General features: G+C 42.9%; 1 protein-coding gene and 1 pseudogene across 1 annotated transcript; one reads left to right on the top strand and one right to left on the bottom strand.

The window, feature by feature from the left end:
- Nucleotides 1-8,582: 8,582 nt before the first annotated feature.
- LOC119354369 lies at nt 8,583-12,294 on the bottom strand (annotated as a pseudogene).
- An 8,322-nt stretch (nt 12,295-20,616) lies between these two features.
- On the top strand, nt 20,617-22,651 carry LOC119314175 (calcium-dependent protein kinase 14-like). Its single transcript, XM_037588976.1, has 5 exons — nt 20,617-21,562; nt 21,671-21,786; nt 21,872-22,039; nt 22,127-22,354; nt 22,447-22,651. The coding sequence occupies exons 1-5, from the start codon at nt 20,617-20,619 to the stop codon at nt 22,540-22,542; spliced, it is 1,554 nt and encodes a 517-aa protein (XP_037444873.1). The 3' UTR covers nt 22,543-22,651.
- Nucleotides 22,652-24,648: the final 1,997 nt, after the last annotated feature.

The raw sequence follows: 24,648 nt of genomic DNA, 5'->3' as shown, positions 1-24,648 counted from the left end.
TACTGGGCTTCCTTTTCGTCTTGCCACTCAAAAACGCAGGGAGTGATAAGTTACAAAGGCAAGGAATTGGGGGAGGGCATTCAGGATTCGAATAATGGGGAGAGGAAGGATGTTAGTTGGAAACCTTCCAACGCGGAGTTTTTCAAAATTAACGTCGATGCAAGTTTTGTGAAGGCAATCAACGCCGCAAGTGTGGGGGTCGTTGTCAGGAATCATATTGGAGAAGTAATCATTTCCTCTTGGGATTATATTGGAGCCTGCTATAGTGCTGAGGAAGCGGAAATTAGAGCGACAATCTCCGGATTGTATATCGGTATCACCCTTCACCAACCCATCATATTAGAAACTGATTGTTCTTTTGTGGCTGGTGTTCTTGAAAATTACAGGTTTGACAGATCTCCCCTTGTTGACATAAAGAAGGAAGCATTCAGTATTTCTAAGATGCTGCCGAATGTGAAGATCTCCAAGATTAGCAGGAAAGCTAATAAGGTGGCGCACGAGATAGCTAAGTTTAGTTTTAATAATAAGTCTGATGGTGTTCTTAGTAATAGCGTTCCGGCCTGTGTGGAACATGCTGTAATGAACGATTGTATTAACATTCTAAGTTAATTAATATATGGGTGGGGTTTTAAAAAAAAAACATCCGGCCGTTATCCGAGCAGGTCCAGTTCAGTTCCTTACAAGTGTAGTGTATCTGTGTATGTAATGGATGAAGGTACATGCATGATTGAGCTTTTTTCATGAGATTGTTAACTGGTAGCTGCTCGGTTGACTGACGAGTAGGAGATTAATAGACTAATTGGTTATTTAATTAACTAATCAAATGATTTATCAATTTATCGGCTACTCAATGATCCTACGAGTATGGATTAACCGGCAAGTTAAATAATTAATCGAACAAATTCTTCAACAGGGCAAATACCTATGGTCGTTTGTATTGTCGAGGTGTTGGTTGTGCAGTCGTTTGTTTTTGTCTTCTGAAGAATTATATCGTTGTATGCTCCATTTGCATGTAAGTATGTAACGGTGGTGTACTTGGTGGCCAGATGTGGTAAGGTATAGTGATAAAGCACATGAAGATGGAAAAAAAATATTTTTTTTAATTTACATCTGTATTTTTACATACATACATTGTACAATGTACAACACAACAGTATGTACATCTATCTACAAGACTGTACAAAGGGCTGTATGTACATTTTCTGTAGGCCCGTACCCCCACCTACTGTGGGGCAATGGGACGAGGCGAAGGCCACCTTATAAACCGGCGCATCCTGCGGTAGGCTAGCGATGCGGTACAAACGCTAAAAAAAACAACGGAGTGCTTTTTTTTTTAGAACATAGGAGTGCTACGGTGTGGAAAATAAAGGACGTGGGAAACTGTGGTTGCGCGGGCTCGGCCCACTCTATTGATATCAAATTGATCAAACCAACACTTGGGCCTCATCTCCCATGAGCACTCCGTCGCTCGCGTGCGGCGATGCCTGCAACCGCGACTCCGCTCCCGTTGCCCAGCTCACACCCGCCGCCGCCGGCGGCCTCGCCTCGTCCGGCCTGTTCGCACCGCTACGAACCCATGGCGAGGAAGGAGGAGAAAAGATAGGGCAGAGCGGATCTGCAACGCGCCCACCATTTTGTTTGGACGCTGTAAGCTCACGGGTTCTCGCTAACTGTTTCAGATTGATTCTTTTGGTCTCCATGGAGAATCAGATTGACTTGTACTTGGTGCATGCCGCTGTTCTCGTAGCTCTAACTTGCCATCACATAATTGCAGTCTATCTTATCAATGACTAGTGACCTAACTCTTGACAGTTTCTGTTAAAAAAGAAAACCCTGCCAGTTAGGATTTCAGCAACTGAGTACCATTGGGCATTGGAAGAATGGTGGAGGCTGTTAGCCGTGCCTGGAGGAGCTGCCAGACTTTTTGATATGAGACGATGAAGTGCATTGAAAGGTCAGGTTCCCAATGTTTAATACCGTCTCCGTTCCTAAATAGATGCCATTCTGGTTTTGCACAATAAACAAGGCATGTGTAAAACTATTAGTATCTTATTCTGTTAGCTCACTTATAGTACCCTTGATGGTACTACATAGTAGTGCATGATCTTGAAAATAGCCTATCTTAAAATTATGGAATGCCATATATTTGGGAAAGGAGATCTGGCAACTGGCAGTATATGTATTGTTCAATGTCGAGAAAATAATGATGTATTTTCACTTCCTCTGCTTAAACTATAGTTTGTTCAAAAAGTACTGGTTGTGTTTTCTGGTCCTTCGAGTTTTGCACATTCAAATTGGTCTTCTGATGGCAGGTGGGACGTAAACTGTTCTTGAGATATCACCACCGTCCAAACATTATTTGCAGAATCCAGACGATAATCTGGAAATAAAGAAAAGAACTGCACAAGTGAGTACTAGAACCTTTTTTAGGTTTTTTTTTATAATTTGAATGAACTGCATCGTGTGGGCAGTCGATGCATATGTACAAAGAGCCACCAATTTCTAATAGCCCAGCAGTATATAATCATCACTCTGGAATTCGCTACTCAGAATGTAATGCAACACTATTTTGTAACGTTGATTAGAAATACTTACTACTATGTATGCGGGGACAGTGCATGGGCAAACTAAATCTTAGGTTTTATTTTCTGAACAGATGTGGCCTCACCATGGTACATGACTGATCTGTAAAAAATTCTTGTGATCTGGGAACTTTAGTATTTGCTGGTTTATTCTTGGTACATGAGGCAAATGATGTAGTCTTTGCTGTTTTTCTTTTGTTATTACATTCTTATTACTCGAATTGGAGATCCAGTTATTTTTCTTCGTTCTTCTTTGAATATATGATGTTGCTGCAGATGTTTGCTATAGTTTCCTAATGTGTAATTTATTGCTTGCTATTTGACACACGAGAGATTTGAACCTTAGTATCTCTCTTTGCTAACGTGCGAAAATAAGTGAAATAATGAATACGGAATCTCCTGTAGAGGATTGGTTTGAGTACGCAGTTCACAGTTAGTACAAAAACATGTTTAGGCAATAAAAAGGAAGAAAAGTACATCTAGTTCATACCATTTGTGTTGTAATGCTGTGAAGTATTCAGGATAATCGTTTCCATATGCTCTGGCTGTATATGTTGGTATCTGTTGGTAGTACCTGTAAGCAAAGATAGAAGTTTGGCAAGGACCAAAATGTAAAATGTATTGTGTACTTATCTCTGACAAGGAATGGAGTGTGTGTGTTCGACAGTCTTCCAGAAAATCGCCAGCCCACTTCTTTTTTTTTTTTTTGGATAAACACGGCAGTACATATTACAACAGGACCAAAATAGAAAGGAACATTACATTAAGTCCCTGACTTTTACAAGGAGGACCCCAGACTGAAAGCAAGAAACGCGATCGGGTCCTTGACAGCCGCCGCCCAGATTGAACCTCGCCGTCGCCGGGGACGAACCACTTGGCACGACGAAATCGCCATGGAAGCATCACCTGCTCGCCATAGCCTCCGAGCCGCCACTGGAACTGCCTCCCATCAGGCACGCAAGCCGGGAGGAATATAGTCAGCCGCCATTCGGCTAGAAGAAACAGGGCACCTACGAAGACCGGCAGCCATCGATGGGCGCCGTCGCTCCACCAAAGGGACCTCTGCTGATATGCTCGAACTCGACCTATAAACTTCAGGATTCTGCAACTATCCTGCTTCTCATCCACCACCATGGTAGCCTGAGAAAACAAGCAGTAGCAGTTGGATGCCCTCCAGATCAGGGAACACCACAACACCAGAACGAGCTTATTCAAGGGGATCTTGCCAGATCCGGCGTCTTCCACTTTCCACCACCATGGTGGCAAGAAAGAAAACGACGGAGGCCACCACCAGACGCCGCTCGAGAGCTCCAGTGGTTTGCATCCCCACGGCATAACGCCAGACCACGGCATGAAGCCAAGACAAACTAAAACTACTGCTGCCCTAATATACACAAGGAAGACCCGAGCTCCTCTCCATATCCATCGCCGGCCGGCAGCGCCGTCGGACGAGGCGTTGGATCGGGCCGGGCAACCCTGGTCGACTCTCAAAAGAGGAACGGTGGAAGAGAGGGCCAGCCCACTTCTCTTGCGAGTTTACGGAGGCGCAAGTGATAATCTGGCGAATCCCAACATGGCATCAGAGCAGGTTGGCGTTCCGGCGGTGGCGGCGTAGTCCCTCGCCGGCAAGGCGGCCGGGCCTGGCGGGGTCAGGAGAGAGAGGAGGCTGCTCTTGCGCGCGCGCGACGCGGAGGAGGAGGCGGTTGTGGGCGCGTTCTGGGCGAGCTGGCTGCAGAGTAGGAGGCGCAGGAGGTGCTGCGGGAACTGCTGAGTGTTGGTCTGCTGTCCTGCTGCTGATTGACCAAGGAGAAGGGCAGCTGCTGGTGCATCTGGATCTGCTGCTGCTCTGTGGGGTGTGGCTGTGGCTGCTGCTTGGAAGGGCTCCTGTCCTGGCTGCTGCTGCTACTGGTGGAACTGTGTGGCAGAGGAGGAGCAGTGGAGGAGTGTAGAGAAGGTAGAAGGTGAGGTCCCCTTCAACTGTGGCTGCTGGTAGGTTGCAAGGGAGAAGAAAGGGAGGTGCCTGGTGCCTGCTGTGTGTGCGAGCAGAGAAAAGGTGAACTGGTGAGGTAGTGAAGATGAAGATGACTTGTGGCTTCAACAAGTAGAGAAGAGGTGTGTTGCCTAAATCTGAATTTGTTCGTGGGTTGTTGTTGCTGCCTTGGAGTGGAGAGAAGAACAAAGCAGTAGACCAAAGAGCAGTGTGCAATTGAGGCTGTGAAGGTCAGAGTAAGTTTCGATTGGTAGTGGAGTTGTGAGTGATTGTGTGAAGGTGTGCATTCTGGTAGTGGAAGGCCAGGGAATTTGCAGCGTTATGGATGGAAAATATCAGGCTCTGTTTTCCGGGATTGGTAAGCAAAGGGACGATGGTTCAGGTAGAGGTAAAGGATGTGGTAGTGGTACTGCAAAATCATGGCAGCGAGAGGGGGATTGGTTGTGTCCAAATACAAGATGTGAGAATGTAAATTTTGCATTCCGAGGTGTCTGTAATCGCTGTCGGGCAGCACGTCCTACTGATGTTAGTGCAATGGGGACAACTAAAAATGATGGAAAATCTCAGACTATTACTGTCGAAATGACTACTGATGAGTTGAAGAAGTGGCTTAGGTTCAAGAAAGGAATCATTGATGAAAGGTCACAACCAAGATATTTGCTACATCTGCTAACCCCTGTGGTAATACTTCGAAATTTGTGAAAGGAAGTTATTTTGAGACTGGTACACAGTGGTTAATAGACTCTGGTGCGTCTAAACATATGGCCGGTTCATATAAGGATTTCTGCAGTTATACTCCTGATTTTACAGGGCAAAATGTTAGACTTGCTGATGGTTCTGGCCAGAGTATTAAGGGAGTAGGCACAGTTAAATGTTGCCCAAATATGACTCTATCATCTGTTTTACATGTTCCCTCATTCCCAATCAATTTGCTATCCATCAGCTGCATTACAGGAGAACTTAATTGTGCTGTAATCTTCTTCCCAACATGGTGTTTATTCCTGGAACTTGGGACTTGGAAAATCCTTGGGACAGGAATTATGCGAGGTGGTCTATACTACTTGGATGATGATATGGCACCTATGGCTGCTGCTGTGCTATCTCAGTCACCATTGGAAGAATTTCTTCTTCATCATCGCAGGCTGGGACACATATCCTTTAACACCCTGGGTCAGTTGTATCCTAATCTCTATAATAAAATTTGCAAAGAAAGTCTAGTATGTGATGCTTGTCAGTATGGGAAGCTAACCCGTAGTATATATACTTCATCTGATCACAGAAGTATGGTGCCATTTCAAACTATCCACTCAGATGTGTGGGGTCCTAGTGGGGTGTGGTCACTTTATGGATACAAATCTTTCGTTACATTTATTGACTGTTGCACTAGGACTACTTGGGTTTATGTACTGAGAAATAAAAGTGACGTGTTTGAATGCTTTAAGGATTTCCACAACCTAATCAAGAATCAATATGATGCACGGGTGAAAATATTTCGAACTGACAATGGTACAGAATATGTAAATAACCAATTTGATGAGTATCTGTCAAGCTTTGGGATTATCCATCAAACTAGTTGCCCAGGTACTTCCCAGCAGAATGGGTTGGCTGAAAGGAAGAACAGACATCTCTTAGAAATCACCCGGTGTATCATGTTAGCTATGAATGTTCCTAAATATTTGTGGGCTGAAGCTGTGATGACAGCGGCTTATTTGATGAATAGAATGCCATCCCGGGTGCTCAATAACAAGACACCGCTTGAGTGTCTAACTGGTGAAACCACATATGTTGTGCCACCAAAGGTATTTGGATGTGTATGTTTTGTGAGGGATCATAGACCATCAGTTGGCAAGTTTGACCCTAGAGCAGTGAAATGTGTATTTGTGGGATACTCTGGAAAACAAAAGGGTTATAAATGTTGGTGCCCATCAGAGAAACAGAAGTTTGTGAGCATGGATGTAGTGTTCAGGGAGCATGAACCTTTCTATGGGGAATCAGTAGATTTAACTGATGTCTTTCCTGATTTATATGTTAATGATGCTACAGATCTGGACAACGAGATAGGGGGAGATAAAGGTGAAGAATATAATGAAGCAGCATCCAGGAATATGATTGTTGGAGTGATTCCAGCTGCAGATATGTATGACGATGAAGATGAAGGTACATCAGAAGCTGAACAGAAACGGACACAGGGGGAGCTACGAGATGAATCAAATGAAGCTGTTAAGTGGCCTAAACCAAATGAAGAACAAGAAGTTCAGGTGTATAAAAGGAGACAGTGGCCTAAACCAAATGAAGAACAAGAAGTTCAGGTGTATAAAAGGAGAAACCGATCTGAGAAGGAAGTTATTCCATCTAGGTGTGATCATGAAGCTCAAGAAGCTCCTGCAATACAAGCACAAGAAACCTTGCCAAGTGTGACACAATCAGATGTGCATGAGTCATCTCCTCAAGTTGATGAGTTAGATATTCCTATCGCTCGCAGAAAGCAGCCACGTTCCACTGCAGGGAAGTTACCATCAAATCTATCTCAATATGATATTTCTAATTATGTCTCATATGTATCATTGGGCTCCCAATATAAATCATTTATAGATGCACTAGATTCCACTCTACCTATACCACGTGATTGGCAGGAGGCGAAACAATATCCGGAGTGGAGAGCTGCTATGATAGAGGAGATGACAACACTTGATAAAAATAATACTTGGGTACTCACTACTCTTCCTCCTAACAAAAGGGTTGTTGGTTGTAAATGGGTATTTACTGTAAAACAAAATTCAGAGGGAAAAGTAGAAAGATATAAAGCCAGGTTAGTGGCAAAGGGGTATAGTCAGACTTATGGAGTGGACTATGATGAGACCTTCGCACCAGTGGCGAAAATGAACACCATTAGGGCTCTCATATCTATAGCTGCAAATAATAAGTGGAGGTTATTTCAAATGGATGTTAAAAATGCTTTTCTTCATGGAGATTTGAAAGAAGAGGTTTATATGGAGATTCCCCCTGGGTTTGGTACACAAGAAACAGAGGGTAAAGTGTGTAGGCTGAAAAGGTCTCTATATGGTTTGAAACAGTCACCTAGAGCATGGTTTGGACGACTTAGAAAGGAGATATGCTCTATTGGTTATCGACAAAGCAATGCAGATCACACCCTTTTCTTTAAGTACCAGAGTGGCAAGATTGTCATCCTTATTGTGTATGTTGATGATATTGTGATCACAGGCAATGATGATGATGGGATAGCATTCCTAAAGAAGATGTTGGCCAAGTCATTTGAAGTTAAGGATCTGGGTTTTCTTCATTATTTCCTGGGAATTGAGGTTGCATATGGATCACAAGGCATTTACTTATCGCAAAGAAAATATGTACTTGATTTACTCGCTGAAACTGGCATGCTAAATTGTAGACCAGCGACAACTCCAATTGAGCAGAACCATCGTATTCGAGCAGATTCTGGTGATCCTGTGGACAAACATCAATATCAAAGGTTAGTTGGTCGGTTAATTTATTTATCACACACTAGGCCAGACATTGCCTATGCTGTTAGCTTGGTGAGCAGATTTATGCATGACCCGAGATCAAGTCATTTAGATGTTGTGCACAGAATACTAAGATATCTTAAAGGTTGTCCGGGAAGAGGGATTCTATTTTCTAATCATGGACACTTAAAAGTAGAGGGTTTTACTGATGCTGATTGGGCTGGGTGCCTAGACGATAGAAGGTCTACATCTGGCTACTGTGTTTTCGTTGGTGGTAATCTTGTTAGTTGGAGGAGCAAAAAACAAAGTGTGGTGGCACGATCTACTGCTGAAGCAGAGTTTAGATCCATGGCTTCAGGACTATGTGAATTGATGTGGTTGAGGATACTATTATCTGAACTTAGGCTTTTTGATGGAGGACCACTGCAACTTTTTTGTGATAACCAGGCTGTAATCAAGTTAATACACAATCCAGTCCAGCATGATAGAACTAAACACATCGAAATTGATAGACATTTCATAAGAGAAAAGCTAGACGAGGGACTTCTCCAAGTTGACTTTGTTAGATCTGAAAATCAACTTGCAGATGTATTAACAAAGGGTGTTAGTGTTGTATCTTTTGAAAAACTATGTAGCAAGATGGGGCTCATAAATATATTTGCCCCATCTTGAGGGGGAGTGTTGGTAGTACCTGTAAGCAAAGATAGAAGTTTGGCAAGGACCAAAATGTAAAATGTATTGTGTACTTATCTCTGACAAGGAATGGAGTGTGTGTGTTCGACAGTCTTCCAGAAAATTGCCAGCCCACTTCTCTTGCGAGTTTACGGAGGCGCAAGTGATAATCCGGCGAATCCCAACAGTATCATCATCGATCTCCATGATTGGTACATAAGCAATTCTATGCCAATCTCTTCCACTGTTTTCTTGGCAGCTCTCTGTTAGATATGGGCATCCTTTGATATACAGTTCTTTCAACGATTTTGTAAGGCGCCTTGGTAAGCATGGTATGAGAGGACATTTCAAGATGGTTATAGCTGATAGACACGGTGCATCTTCGAGACCACCAGGCAAGTAGATCAGATTACTGCAATTGAGGATCTCCAGTTTTTGCAGAGTGACAGGGAGCTTTACTGGAAAAGAATGAAGGCTAGCACAATTGGTGATCGCGAGATGTGTCAGCGAAGAGAGCTCATTAAGCTCCCGAAGAAGAGGGTTAATAAGATCGGAACAAGAGCTGATGCGCAAGTCTTCAAGATTGGAGGGCAGCAAGCTATGATGTCCTGATGGTGCCAGCCTTGGACAATCATAAATGTGAAGACTCCTAAGAGCAATTAGGGATCTGAATCCTTCAACTGGCATTTCCTTTAGGTCTAAACAGTGAGTGATAGTTAACTGCTGGAGAGCCAATAATTGCTGGTTAAGCAGTCCTTCCTTTAAGGATTTGAGATTTGGACACTGATGAATCTCTAAGCATTCTAACGACGATGGAAACCAAGAATTTGGAATATGGACTTCTGGAAGAATAGCGAACCCTGTTTCAGAAATTTTGAACTTCACTAATGTTGATGGGAGGAGTGGGAATTCTGTTACTTGGGGGCAGTCCATAACTGCAAGTTCTGTGAGGGACGGAAGAAATTCACCATCAGTTACAGAGGCCCACTTTTCAAGACTAGTCATGTCTTCAAATAAGAGCTCTTTCAGTGCTGGAAACCCCTTAATTTCATTGGTACCTGAAAATTCATGGTTGATTTGAATAATGGCCGGAAACCCACCAATATCTAAATACTTGAGTTGAGGCAGCTCTCCCAGCGCTGGTAGAATCGAGCATTTCGTGCAATCAGACAAGTGGATGGTTTGCAAGTGGGAAAGACTACTTAACCAATTTGGAAAGGAGGAGCCTGCGAATGCCTTGATAGTTAGCTCCTTCAGTTCATGATTTGGCTGAAGGACTTCAAGTATCTTTTTGTCTGAATTTACTTCTTCTGATGGTAAGTTCCTGTTATCGGACCATACAAGGTCTAGGATGTTGATGAATGTCTTCTCGCTGAGAAAAGCTTGACTTGCCTCCTCTGCACTAGCCACACTCTCGATATTCTTAATACAAATATGACCTCGGCTCCCCTTCATTGTCTTCAATCCACTGATCTTGTATCCCTTGTCCGTACGGACCACAAATTCATCCAACTGTTGAAGGCAAGTTAAGTTGCCTATTCCGGATATCTCTGTGACCAACTCTGTTCTTGCTTCTAGCCATCGAAGATTTACAAGATTGGTTATGCTTTGTGGGAGGCAACCTAATTCATGGCAGTTTTTCAACTTAAGTATTTGCAAGCTGAAGAGCCTACCAATTGATGAAGGCAACATTGCAATACCAGTGCCCGAGAGATTCAAATACCGTAGCATTTTTAAGCTTCCAATAGAATCTGGCAACTTGGTAATGTCCCGTCGGTTCAAATCAAGCACATGGAGGTACCTTAACTTGAGGAACAAATCACCGGGGATAAACCTCGTCGTTGATTTATATCCACTTAGCAGTAGAAGTGTCCGTGCTCTCTTAAATCCAAGAAAGGCTTCAAATGAAGTCTCACTTCTATTTTCACAAGAGAATGATAGGTGTCTGGCACTTCTTGCAGGGTTGCTGCTGTTTGGAAGGTCATCCAGTCTGAGGCATTCATCAATTGAGACCGACTGTGCTAGATCATGCATAGCATCATGCATCACATATCCACCTTTGTGATATCGGAAGAAGGACCTGCTTAGTAATTCATCAAAATAGCTACTTCCAGTCTCTTCAATTCTTCTCCTCTGCTGTGGCTGAATAGACCCAAGGGCCATCCATATCTGGACCAACCTGTCTTTCTCAAACACATAATCTTTGTGAAAGACCGAGCAAAATGCAAAACATCTCTTCAGTACGGGCGGCAAATGATTGTAACTCAATCTCAGAGCTGGTAGTATATTGTTCTGATCTGATGGCAATTCCCATATTTCACTCCTCAATACATTTTCCCCGATCATCCTCGGTATCCTTGGAATATAGTAAGCTGCCTATTGCTTTTGCAGCCAGTGGCAGGCCTTTCAACTTCTTTACAATTTCCATGCCTATTCGTACCAAATTTTGGTGTTCAATGGAGTTACCATCTACAAAAGCATAGCTCCTGAACAAATACCAGCAATCATTGTCAGATAACTGATCGAGATAGTATGGAGCCATCCCGCCCATTACTATCCCCACATTTTTGTTCCTTGTGGTTATTACGAATCTGCTTCCCTTTCCCCTAGTAAGTGGAGCACGGCGATATGTATACCACTTTTCAGGATCCTCATTCCATACGTCATCAAGTACTAGAAGAAACCTTTTATCTTTTAGCTTTGTTGAGAGGTCTTTTTGAAGCAAGTTCATGTTGGTTGTTACCGATGAGACCCCACTGTTGACTGATTCAATGGTTTTCCTGGTAAGCTTCATGTGATCAAAATTTTCTGAAACACACAGACAAACCCTTAAGTGAATATGCTCCTTTATTGTAGACCAGCTGTGTTAAGAGTCATCTTCCCTAGTCCGCCCACCAGCTGTGTTAAGAGTCATCTTCCCTAGTCCGCCCATACCCATTATGTGAAGAATAGAAAGGATGGCATGGTTGGAGTTTTTCTGATCGAGCAACATCTTCACAATGATCTCTTTATCTTCTTCTCTTCCATACACACTTTGAGTCATCGATGATTGAACTTCTCTGAGGTCTCTCTTTTATCTCTTTCCTGTCGATAATACAGATCATGCTTGGGCCAATATTCTTTGTTTGACAAGCCTGTCGAGCTTCTCCTCTACCTTCCTTATGTCTTGTAATATCTTTTGGTTGAATAAATAAGTGTTGAACCAAAAGCAGCAGAAACAGCTCCTAACCTTGTTCAAATGGTTGTAGTTGGACGGTCCTTCTAGTTTGGATTGAATGGCCTCAGCTGCATAATCATCGAGCAAGTCATCCATCTCATATGCGACATCCTTGAGCTTGGCAAGCCAGTCTTGTGCCGTCTCATCCTTCAGCTGCCGCTCCTCAGCATCTTCAACGTGAGCTTGAATGGCTGAGAGACTGCTGGATAGTTTCTCCAGCTCCTCGGCTACATCTTGCGGTAATTTCAGCTCACCAAAAGCGACAACAATTACTTTCTTGAAGAGTGCTTGCATGAAGACAGACAGAACAGCTTCTCCAATCGGCATGATTTTGGGTTGTTTACAGTCTCCTAGAGATGCAAACTAGAAGTAGTTGAAGCTGAAGATATTTTTTAAGAAAAACATGTCTTCCCAAACAATTATCATTTAAATGGTGTCATCTGCGAATGTGACACCCATTTGATCATAGCGCTAGGCACGACTAATTTCACGTTAGAAATTATATCTACTTGATGTGTAACTGTCTGTAACATTGGTTGTTTGATTCTTCGCTTTGATTTTGTTGATTATTTCATGTCTTGTGCAGCCAAAGCTAACCGAGGGAACAAGTTGACTATTTCTCGCCTTCACATATAGTTTATGTTTTCTTCACAGACCGAAGGACCCGAGCTTGGCAATATCCTGGGAAGACTGATGAAGACTTCATCAGAGAAGGAAAAAAAAGAACTCAGTTTGTCGTTGTGTGTGACATCGTGTACCACTGATTTACTTTTCTTTACAGCTCTTGTGTGTCAACAATGTCTGGAAGATTCGTTGGAAATTTGGAGGAAAGCCACCAAGGATGACCTCCTCAAGTTAGTATGATTCATTTTAGCGGAAGCTGAGACTGAGTTATCATCAGGTGCGCGTTCAGTTTTTTGTATGTTGAGGTTGATTCTGTGATAGTTTGTTCTTGTCTTCTGAAGGATCGTAGTATCGGTGTATTTGCATGCAGGCGTGTAACGGTGGTGTATAGAGGTGAAAACAAAGAAGATGAAAAAAATATTTTTTTTATAATTTATATTTACATCTCTATCTGTATTGTACAAGTACAACAATACTGTACAGTGTAGTATACATACATACATTTGTACAGTCTAACGGGCCTAAGGCCCGTACCCCCACCTAATGTGGGGGCAAGGGGAAGGACCAAAGGCCGCCTAATAAACTGGCATTTCCTGTGCTAGCTCAGCGATGCGGTACAAACTGTTTAGGATGCGCAAAGAGAATTTTGTTTTTTGAGACAATGAGAGAGAGATGGCCCGCCCTACGGCCCACATTTACATAATCAAATGCTCGATCCAACCGTTCCTGTCTGCTGTCCCTGTTGCAAGACATAGCGTACGCTCGCCTCAGCGCAGCCTCTAGTAGCCCGGCCCAGTTTGACCTATCTCTTCGTTCGTTCATTTTTTATACATATGTTTTAGAAATTAATTTATTTCAAAAACTAAAAGCATTGAATGCACATATAAAAATGTTCAAGCAGTGTGAAAAAAATATACGTGCAACTTTAAAAAAAGTCAAAAAATGTTCTCTACACTTAAAACAGTTCACCTGTTTCAAAAATATATGCATGGTATTTAAACAATATTATTAAATGTTTTGAGAAAAAAAATTCCTAACTCACTCCATCTCATATTAATTGACGCTCAAATGGATGTATCCAGCACTGAAATACGTCTAGATACATCCATTTGACGCCAACTAATATGGGACAGAGGGAGTACCGTTTATTATTTTTAAAATTTTAAAACAATGTTCAAGTGTTTCGAACAAGTGTTTGTGACATTTTAAAAAAATTATACAAGGTAACTAAAATGTTTATTTATGTTCAAATAATGGTTAGCATTCAAAAACAATTACGTTACATTTGAAAAAAAATGTTCACACATTTCAAAATAATGTTGTGACATTTTTATAAAATATTCATATAATGTACAAAAAATGTTCTTGTAATATAAAAATGTTTCATACTTTTCAAAAAATGTTTAATGTTTCTTTGAAAATGTTCAACATTTATTTGAAAAAAATGTTTGGACATGTTTAAAAAAATGTTCATCGTGTATTTGAAAAATGTTCAATATGTATCAAAAAAGGTTATGCATGTATGTGAAAAATGAACAACATGAATTGAAAAAAGTAGACATGTTTCAGAAAAAGAAGGAAAATAGAGAAATGAAATGACGAGAACATGAGGCAATCGAAAGGTTCTAGAACAAGTCCATAGAAACTTGCTAAAATGCTTCGAGTAGTCGGCCGGCTAAGGTGTGAGTACAGTAATCACAAAGGAGAGATGAATGCTCCTCTCGTTGCTGGCGAGGTATAGCCCTGGCGCACAAATAGAGCACGCTCACGAAGGAGGGTTGATAGGGGGGGGGGGGGGGGCTTCGTCTCGCCTGCAGCGAGACAAAGAAAGGGCACGGCTCTGGCGCTTCATAAACGGGACCCAGCGCAGGATGAGCGCTAGCACATATTTTTATTTATTTTTGTTATGGTTTTTATTCCTTTTTACTATATTTATGAAATGGAATAATATTTTACTTCAATTCTAAGGAATCGCGTTTAAGAAGTGTACATGTAGTATAAAAAGTATTCGCGAAACTTTAAGAAAAATGTAGATAGCCTTCATATAAAAACTTCACGACATTTTTAAAAATGGTCATGCATTTAAAAAAAATATTTTTAACATTCGTAATAAAAGTTAATACAATGGTAGAAAATGTTAGCATAATTTTAGGAAAAAATGTGTTACATAACATTAAAAAAAGTGACCATGACTATTAAAAAATGTTGGTTTCAAAAACCTATTTGCGGCATTTAAAAAATTTTGAATGAAAATATAAAAACACAATTTTTTATTCTAAAAACAGAAGTTAAAGTTTATCAAAAATATGTTCATCAATTTTTTTAAAGTTAATAAAATGTAAACAAATGTTCCTGTTATTTAAAATACGTTTTGTACCAATCAAAAAATGTTCAACATGAGTTTGGAAAAAAATAAAAAAAGATATATTCCCTCTATAAAGTAGTGATCTAAATGCTCTTAGGAGTACTATAAAAGTTCATTGGAAAATACAAAGCATCTCGACAAGGCTACCGCCATCATGAAGCTAGCGGCCGACCTTGCCATAACGGCTCTAGCCCAGGCATCGTGCTGCCTACCGCCCTCACCAGCCTCCATCGTGATGACCTCTTCCATGCACTGATAGCCCTACATAGCGCGTGTTAGATCACACCAGCATTGGATCACATCATCGACTGGTTAAAACCAAAAGGAGGCAAGTATGCTTAGTTTTTATATGCCCCGTCACAAAAGAATATCAGTCCGGTAGTCCATGCAAAAAATGGATTTTCTGTCCTGCCGGATTGGCAATTCGAGCCTCCATGCTCAATCTATCGTCACTGCTATCTCGGCTGCCTCCGCCTCCTTCTCCTCCTTCTCCGCCCTCTCCAGCTCATCCTTCTGCCACTGCAACTTCTTGAAATAGACGGCTTACACAACCATTCTTGCGTCATCATCTAAATCCTCCATCTTCAAGGTCAACATCTTCGCGTCCTCCGCAGTGGCTGTGATCTTCTCCTTCTTCTCTTTGAGCATGACCTTTTTTCTCTTCGAGCTTGAGCTTCTTCTTGGTCGCCTCCATCAACAAGTTAAACCTCCTTGCCTTTTTTCCAACTTGACGTCAGAGTGATTGACATATGCCTCCTCCTTCTTCGTCAAGATGTCTTGGAACCTCTCTGTTATCATGGCCGCCACATCTTCTCGCTTCGGCTTATCCTCCTCCCACTTCTTTCCCCAAAACCCTCTTCTAACCTTCTTGGGTGGTTTTTTCGATGGGTCAGTTGGATCACCGGTTTCTTCCTCGATGGCATGGGTGGCGCTCTTAGCAATGTGGAGATTCCACTTGGGTTGTCCATTCAACTTCAACCAACAATGCATGACGGTGAAGTTCTTCTTCTCCAACTTCAAGAACACACTACACACACGAGGAGACTAAAAAAACATTGGAGGATTTTGGGTGCTCCTGCGAGTCCAGCGGATCCATGTGTAGGTGGCGGCGAAAAAGGGCATGAATTGGGTGGAGAGCAGGGGGTGAAAGACGAGATTTGGGGATTTTACCACGGAAACGGTGTGGCCTTAGTTTTTGGTGGTCCTGGTGTGCCGAAGTCTTATGTGGTTCGTGCCGGGACTCCCGCAAAGCCCCCCTGATTTGGTTCTGGTTTGTGGGAAGGTGGCTGTTCGGACTGCTCTACAGACCAATGGGGTTGCTGTGGATGGCTTGCGGGTCCGGACAGCTGCGTCCAGACGGATACAGGCGGTCTGGGGGTCGGTGTTAGAGACACCCTTAATCCTTTCTTATATATATATAGGTGCTCCCCCTCCCTGAGATAAAGGGTCATGTGTTTCGGCCTGCACATTCGTTACCTTTGTCTACACACTTATTACTCCCTCTATACCAGTGCATTAGGTACATTAGAAGGTGCAACATGACTTAGGTGGCTACATATTGGACGAGGTTGAGAAACTTGACCCGAAATCGTTCCAATCATAGCGCTAATTTCTTCCTTCCACTCCCGGACTTAATGTCCTGATTTAATCCCATACATTGACATGCAACTCTATGCCCAATCACAGTATATGCCATAGGCATGTAGTGGTCCAGCCTTTAATTACCTAGCATGCACATCGGTTACCGATGGAGAAGGGAGATAAACTAGGATCACTAATTGCTATTTGCGCCTAAGAGTTTTGAGAACTACTGGTTTTCGTAATGTGCATAATGTACTGGTACAGAGGGAGTACTTTTGCTTAGGATAAGTATAAGAAGGGGCTATAAACTAACCCGCTTATGTAGCTCCTTTGTCTATGTGAGGGAGATGGGTGGAAAAGAAAGAGAGGAGTGGGCACTAATGCAGTAGTACACCTCTACACGTGCTCCTAATAAACTATAATAAAATTGAAGAAAAAGAAGGTAGAAAAAAGAATAGTGCAATAGTCAACCTCATTATATGATCAAGGGTTAAATGCATGGAACCATCACTTTCGTGTCACGGTTAGCGAAAACCACCACTTTACAATCCGTGGCATTTCACACCGAACCGAAAAATTGACAGTGGCAAAAAACACTGATGGGAAATGCTAAGTGCTTTGCTGACGTCACTAATTGATTGGGCCCACCTGTCAGGCTGAGTTGGCAAAAAAATTGACACATGGAAAAAAAGTGCGACATCTTCTTCCTCTTCCTCTCTCTGGGAATTTTTTTCCTCTCCCTCACTTGCCTCTTTATAGAAAAAAATTCCTAATTTTGGCATTAGCCCATGGAAAATTTCTAAAATTTCCTTCTTATCAAAGAAGAGAATCCCCAAATTTCTCATCTTACCAAAGAGCAAAACCCTAAATTTGAAATCCTTTTTTCGAAGAACAGAAGTCCTAAATTCTCCATGTGCCCATGATGAATCCGTAAGTTTGTCATGTTCCCACTACAAAATCCCCAAAAGTCACCATCTTTTCTTAGGAAGAAACTTTCCTAAATTTATATTGTGCAGTTTCATTGCAGGTAGCATGGTACTTTTTATTATTTTAGACCATGACAATTTTATTAGTTAGACTTTGTGCAATTTAACTATAGGCAACATGGCATTCTTATTAGTTAGACTATGGAAATTTTATAAATCATGCCATGGTAGTTTTGTTGTATGTAGTATGGTAATTTCATTTTTTACCATGGCAATCTTAATATGTAGACCATGGCAACTTTATAAATCAGACCATGGTATCTTTATTATATGTAACATGCCACTTTTATTATTTCGAGTATTAAGATTTTATTATTTATAACATGGCAATTTTATTAATTAGACATTAGTAGTTTTATTGTAAGTACCATGACATTTTTACTTTCTAGATCATGGTAGTTTATTTTGTTGGTTGCATGACACTTTTTATTAATTAGACCATAACAATTTTATTAATTACTTTATGGTAGTTTTATTATAGGTAACATGCCAAATATATTAGTTAGACCATGGTAATTTTATAAATCAAAACCATGGTAGTTTTCTATAGGTAGCATGACAATTTCATTATTTAGTCCATGGAAATTTTTTAATTAGACCATGGCAAAAAAATTAATTAGACCATGGTGTTTTTTTGTAGGTAGCATGGCAAATTAAGTATACACACCATGGAAAATTAGAGTTTTTTACATGAATATTTTCATAATTTTTTTGCCATTACTTTTCTTGAAACCCTTTTTTTTTGATATATCTACTATGTGATGACAACTACAAATATTTGTCAAAATTTGCCATGTCTACAGAAAAGGTTTCATCTTAATTTCGTTGTGACTATTTACCAAAAAAAGCCTGTCCATTTTTTTACTTTCTATGACCATGGCAAGTTATGTATTCAAACTTTTTTGGACTATGGCAATTGCAACTGGACCTTGTCTAGTTACATCCATGAGAAATTTTAGGTACTCACTATTTTCTAGACCCATACCATGACAAATATTTTACATTACATTGCCAAGAAGTGTATTTCAACATCATGGCATATTATGAACTTAATGTAGTATAACTTTTTCCTACAAGCATGCCATTTTTAGTTACTTATCACACACTTGTGTTTTCTAAAATATGTGGTAGATTTATTCACTAGAGCATGACAATTTTTCTTTCAATCTTTTTTCCCATCATTTTTATGAAACAATGGCGAATTAGGACATTCCCTTTTGTGTATAAACATCATTGCTACCTTTTATCTGTATAAGATATTTAAATCTAAGACATGCCAAACTTTTGTATGAACATATCCCCACTAACAAATCGTTTTGCATTATCAAGCCATTGCAAACTTAATTTTGAAGGCATTTTTATCCGGTCCATTTTAATATGATGGCATTTTTATTATAAGTGTCATGGCATTTTGTTTTTTTCTGAGCTATTCAAAGAAAGGTCCAAATAACATTTTTTAGGCTTAGTAATAGTACTGGTAAACTTGCTTTTCTGGCTTAACTGGGCACCTTAGGAGAACATCGTACAGAGAGGGAGGCGGTTCAACCTGTGGGTTTGGTTCCAGCGAACATAAACGTTCGTTCCATCGAACCCTCAAGGGGGCCGAATTGTTCGCTTGAAAAAAAGTTCCTAATTCCTACGACTTGGGATAGACAGAAAGTTGAGTCGGTCTTCATGCCAATGGATGCACGTGTAATCCTTGGAATTCCCCTATGCACGACGAACATTGAGGACTTTTGGAGTAGGAGCCATGAGAAGAACGATTTTTTTCGTTAAGTCCCCATGCCGTATGCTAGTTGCTACGTGACAGAGGAGAGAGGCTTGGCTGGAAAATAGAGCCGGGTTCTCTACTGTTGCCACTGAAGAAGAATCCTGGGAAAGCCTATGGAAAGTGCATGTCCTAGCCAAGGTTCGAATGTTTCTTTGGAGACAGTCCGAACTTTCTATACCGACTAATGACATTAGAGCACATCGGCATATGACAGACTCGGATTCCCGTGGGATGTGCGGTTCACCCAACTCATGGAGGCACTCCCTTCTGGAATGCACGATGTTTAGGTGCTCATGGGCCTTGGTGAATGAGGATTTAGCGCAAAACCTGGTGACAACTACACAGCCTAATGCAAAACAGTGGCTATTTACCCTCATGGAATTATTATCACATGGTATATTCGTCAAGCTTTTCTGTCACTCTTTGGGCGATATGGGCAGCGCGGCGCAAGGCCATTCAAGAGGGTATTTTCAGAGCCCCCAATCCATCCATTGTTTCATTAGTAGGTTCATTGAGGAGCTGGACTTGATCACATAAAATAGTCGTTCCTCCCCTCAAGGCCAGACTACTATCTAATCAGCGCCCTAGAGCTCCGCCGACGGGTCATGCAAAAATACTGTTGTTGCCGGATGCCGCAAGGGAGTAGGGGGGACGGCCGCAGCTGTTTGTAGAGATGAAAATGGTACATACTTAGGTAGCTCAGCTCTTGTCATTGGAGATGAAAATGGTACATACTTAGGTAGCTTAGCTTGCAGGGAGGAGGCCCTAGCCCTTGCACAAAATCTCAACTTACATCATTTTGTGGTAGCTTCGGATGCAAAGGAGGTAGTCAGAGCCATCCTCAAAGACGGACGTCGCAATTATCAGCGAAATCAAACTTCAAACTTCTTTTTTTAGTTGTAAATTTATTTTTGAAAGTCATGTAGTTAATTACGAGGCTCATAGTTTAGCCAAGTTTGCATTTTCTTTAGGTCTAGAACGCCACGTTTTGTTTGGCGAATCCCATGATCAAATTTGTATCCCACATTATGTGGATTTTGGTGAATAATAAACTTGGTTTACCCCCAAAAAATTATATAACATACGAAGTATGCAAAGTTTCCAAAGGTGACGACATTTGATCCAAGTGGATATAAGCATACGGAAGCGTCCGTTATTTTTCTGTCCTGGGCAAAAAGGCAAAAACCGAAGCCGACGCACGAAGCCGTTGCCTTCCCGCCATTCCCTCCCCGCCTCCCTTTTAGCGGCGCCCCCCAAATTCCTCGGCGCACGCGCCCAATGCCTACCTGGGAACCATCCCCAAGTTCCCGGCACGTTCCGCTCGCCGGCGAGCACCCCCCGCGCCGGCAATGGCCATGTGCTGCCGGTGGTTCCGGAAGTCCCATCCCGCGGCCTCTGGCTCGTCCCGCCCCGACGGCGGGAGCTCCGGCGGGCCGTCCTCCGCGTCGCCCTCCACCGCGCCGCAGCACGTCAAGCCCCCCGCCCCGATCGGCCCCGTCCTCGGCCGGCCCATGGAGGACGTCAAGAGCATCTACAACGTCGGCAAGGAGCTGGGGCGCGGGCAGTTCGGCGTCACGTCGCTGTGCACGCAGAAGGCGACGGGCCAGAAGCTGGCGTGCAAGACCATCAGCAAGCGGAAGCTGTCCACCAAGGAGGACGTGGAGGACGTCCGGCGGGAGGTGCAGATCATGTACCACCTGGCGGGCCAGCCCGGGGTGGTGGAGCTCAAGGGCGCCTACGAGGACAAGCACGCGGTGCACCTGGTCATGGAGCTCTGCGCCGGCGGCGAGCTCTTCGACCGGATCATCGCCAAGGGCCACTACACGGAGCGCGCCGCCGCGGCGCTCGTCCGCACCATCATGGGGATCATCCACACCTGCCACACCATGGGCGTCATCCACCGCGACCTCAAGCCCGAGAACTTCCTCCTCCTCAGCAAAGAAGAGAACGCGCCGCTCAAGGCCACCGACTTCGGCCTCTCCGTCTTCTTCAAGGAGGGGGAGGTCTTCCGGGACATCGTCGGCAGCGCCTACTACATCGCGCCGGAGGTGCTGAAGCGGAACTACGGGCCCCAGGCCGACATCTGGAGCGTCGGCGTCATGCTCTACATCCTGCTCTGCGGCGTCCCGCCCTTCTGGGCGCAGTCGGAGCACGGCATCTTCAACTCCATCCTGAGAGGGCAGGTGGACTTCAACAGCGACCCGTGGCCGCGCATCTCCGGCGGCGCCAAGGACCTCGTCAGGAAGATGCTCACCTCCGACCCCAGGAGGAGGATTTCCGCGCACGACGTCCTCAGTAAGCGTGTCATCATTTCTGAATTTTCAGCAATGCTCTGCACCTGCAACTCTGCAAGTTGCATCCATACATACATGTTTGCAATATTTCTTTTCCTTTGCTGTTCAGACCATCCATGGATAAAAGAGGACGGCGAGGCGCCCGACACGCTGATCGACAACGCCGTCCTTGGCAGGCTCAAGCAGTTCACAGCTATGAACCAGTTCAAGAAGGCGGCGCTAAGGGTGCTTACTTACTTTGTGATCCTTTTTCAGTCAAGCCAGTTGAGCAAGTCCGAATTCTGAAAGCTCGAGGAATGGTGCTTGGCAGGTGATCGCGGGGTGCTTGTCGGAGGAGGAGATCAGGGGGCTGAAGGAGATGTTCAAGAGCATGGACTCGGACAACAGCGGCACCATCACCGTGGACGAGCTGCGGAAGGGGCTGGCCAAGAAGGGCACCAAGCTCTCCGAAGCGGAGGTCCAGCAGCTGATGGAGGCCGTAAGAAGAGCTCGCGAGATCGGTTTATAGATTTGTTGGCACCTTGGATTGCCGCTTAATAATTAATTAGGCAATGGGTGGTCGCAGGCGGACGCGGACGGGAACGGCATGATCGACTACGACGAGTTCATCACGGCGACGATGCACATGAACAGGATGGACCGGGAGGAGCACCTCTACACCGCCTTCCAGTACTTCGACAAGGACAACAGCGGGTACATCACGATCGAGGAGCTGGAGCAGGCCCTCAAGGAGAAAGGCCTGATGGACGGCCGGGACATCAAGGACATCATATCGGAGGTCGACGCCGACCACGTAAGTTGACTCGCGACGCTTCTCGCCTGCTGCTGCTTCTGCTCTCTTCATGCCGTGACAATGTTGGAAGATGCCTGGCTGATCGTTTGCAGGACGGGCGGATCAACTACACGGAGTTCGTGGCGATGATGAGGAAGGGGGCCCCGGAGGCGGCCAACCCCAAGAAGCGCCGCGACGTCATGCTGTAGCGAGCCGAGCCGCCTCCATCAGGCAGGGAGAACCAACAAGGATTTCAGGATGGCTATGCCGTAGCACGTCCTTGCAGTTGCAAACAAGGACCGGCCGTTTGGCCTGGGCCACTTAAATTATCGATCGTGGTAGGTTAGGCACGCAACACTGCAGCAGGCGCAAACAAGAATATATGCAGGGCAGGGGAGGAACAACACCAACGTATACGCATGCTTTGGAAGAGAAAACTAGGATGTGCAGATCAGCCAGGAGCGCTGAAATAGTATAGGTTTTCAAATTGACTAGCACAGTTGCCATGGGAACCATCTTTAGTGTATTTTACAAATGTAAATCATGTACTTTTATCTTATACTCCCCTTCGTAAACTAATATAAAAGCGTTTATATCACTATTTTAATTATCTAAACGCTCTTATATTTGTTTACAGAGGAAGCAGTCGTACATAATGCTTTTCTGCGTATTTACCCCATTTATTGCAAAGTACATGGTGTTTAGACATGGTGTATACACGTGGACACATACCAAACTACTCCGCGATCTGATCATCCGCTAGATCAATTGTCCATGATACCCATTTTGTGCATGTTTATGCAAATAATCTCATATGCATGCTCATATCCTTATCACAAAAAGAGTATAGGATTGCGCTGGGATTCTTGGTTGCGTATAAAATTGGCCCCATCACTTACAAATAATTAACTTCTTAACAAATAAACGACCATTACGCCCTTCAGCACTTTACGAAATAAATATCATTTACACATTCCTGTACCGATGCTCATGTTGGTGCCCAATACTCCTCAACCATTTATCTTAGTGTCCACCCCTCGGTAAATCCCTACGTTGTAGATACTCATTTTATATAGGGAATAACTAGCAAAAGAGCACCTGCATTGCAACGGAAGAAAAAAAATACCACACCTCCTAATCAAATAGGCAAGACTCAAGACCCAGTAGGTTCACATTCTTTATTTCAACACATGGCATCTCGTCTGTGTTGCCACTTATCCTCCTTCTTCCCAGCCTCACCGACAGTGGACTCAGTGCTCACAGAATCACAATGGGTTTGAATGTTGGCAATCCTAAGGCGTCTCTCACTCGGCATAAGATGCGAAATCTGTTTTTTCTGTGATGTTTTGCAGAGGCATGCATGCATGGTTATAAATGGTTTGTTTTGTCTCCAATCCTGGTTTTGGTCGGTGTTCATTTTCAATCCGGATTGGCACTAGTATGAAAGAAAAACGGATCATGTGCTATCGATTAAGGTTGCACAATAAATAGCATTTAAAAATGGTTAGCAGGTAAAATAACATCATATTGAGATTCTATACATTTTTGTTATCACATTCCATATATAACATGTTAAATTTGGAGTTAGAGTTTAAAAGCTATGACTATTTTTAAAAGACATTTGATATGTACTGCGGGGTGTTTAACCCAAATAACAAAAGATTTCCTGCAAAAGCGAAAATCTGACTTAAAACTGGTCTGTGAGTTGATTGCCAGAAAGTCAGAAACATCAAGGGTTTTATGCAAAAGCAAGAATCTGACTTAAAACTGAACGACCGGTTAATTTCAGAAACATAAGGAGGTTTTCTGTAAAATAGCATGACGGATTAAGAATTTCTATTTAATTTATTAGCAGGTATAGATATGCTACGAGAATTGGCTATGATATTTGTTAGGGGGGGGGGTCAAATCGTGTGTCTATACACTTCATTATATTATGAGCAGTGTGTGTGGTGAGAGCTAAGATGTTTAAATCAAGTGCAACATGTACTTGAAGTTTATATTCCAACTAATGATTTACATGTATACATGTGCACGATACATGAGATCTATTTAAGTGGAATGATGATGATCTATCATTTGTGACTTATTTATTTGTTGTAATGAGGATTTACCATTTATGATTTGCTTGCATGTAATTATAAAGATATGGAGAATTCATTCTTGTAAATACTTATTGTTTGGGATCCATCTAAGTGCATCTAATGATGACCTATATGTTATGAAGAATTCATTCATGGGTAAGTCATTCCTTACAATTAATAGTTGAAAATTGGTCGGGGAGTGTGGAAAACACAAAAGGAACCTAGGGCCCA

The sequence above is a fragment of the Triticum dicoccoides genome, chromosome 1A (genome assembly GCF_002162155.2).
Source record: "Triticum dicoccoides isolate Atlit2015 ecotype Zavitan chromosome 1A, WEW_v2.0, whole genome shotgun sequence".
In the NCBI taxonomy this organism is placed as follows: domain Eukaryota; kingdom Viridiplantae; phylum Streptophyta; class Magnoliopsida; order Poales; family Poaceae; genus Triticum; species Triticum dicoccoides.
This window is presented reverse-complemented; position numbering and strand designations above follow the sequence as displayed.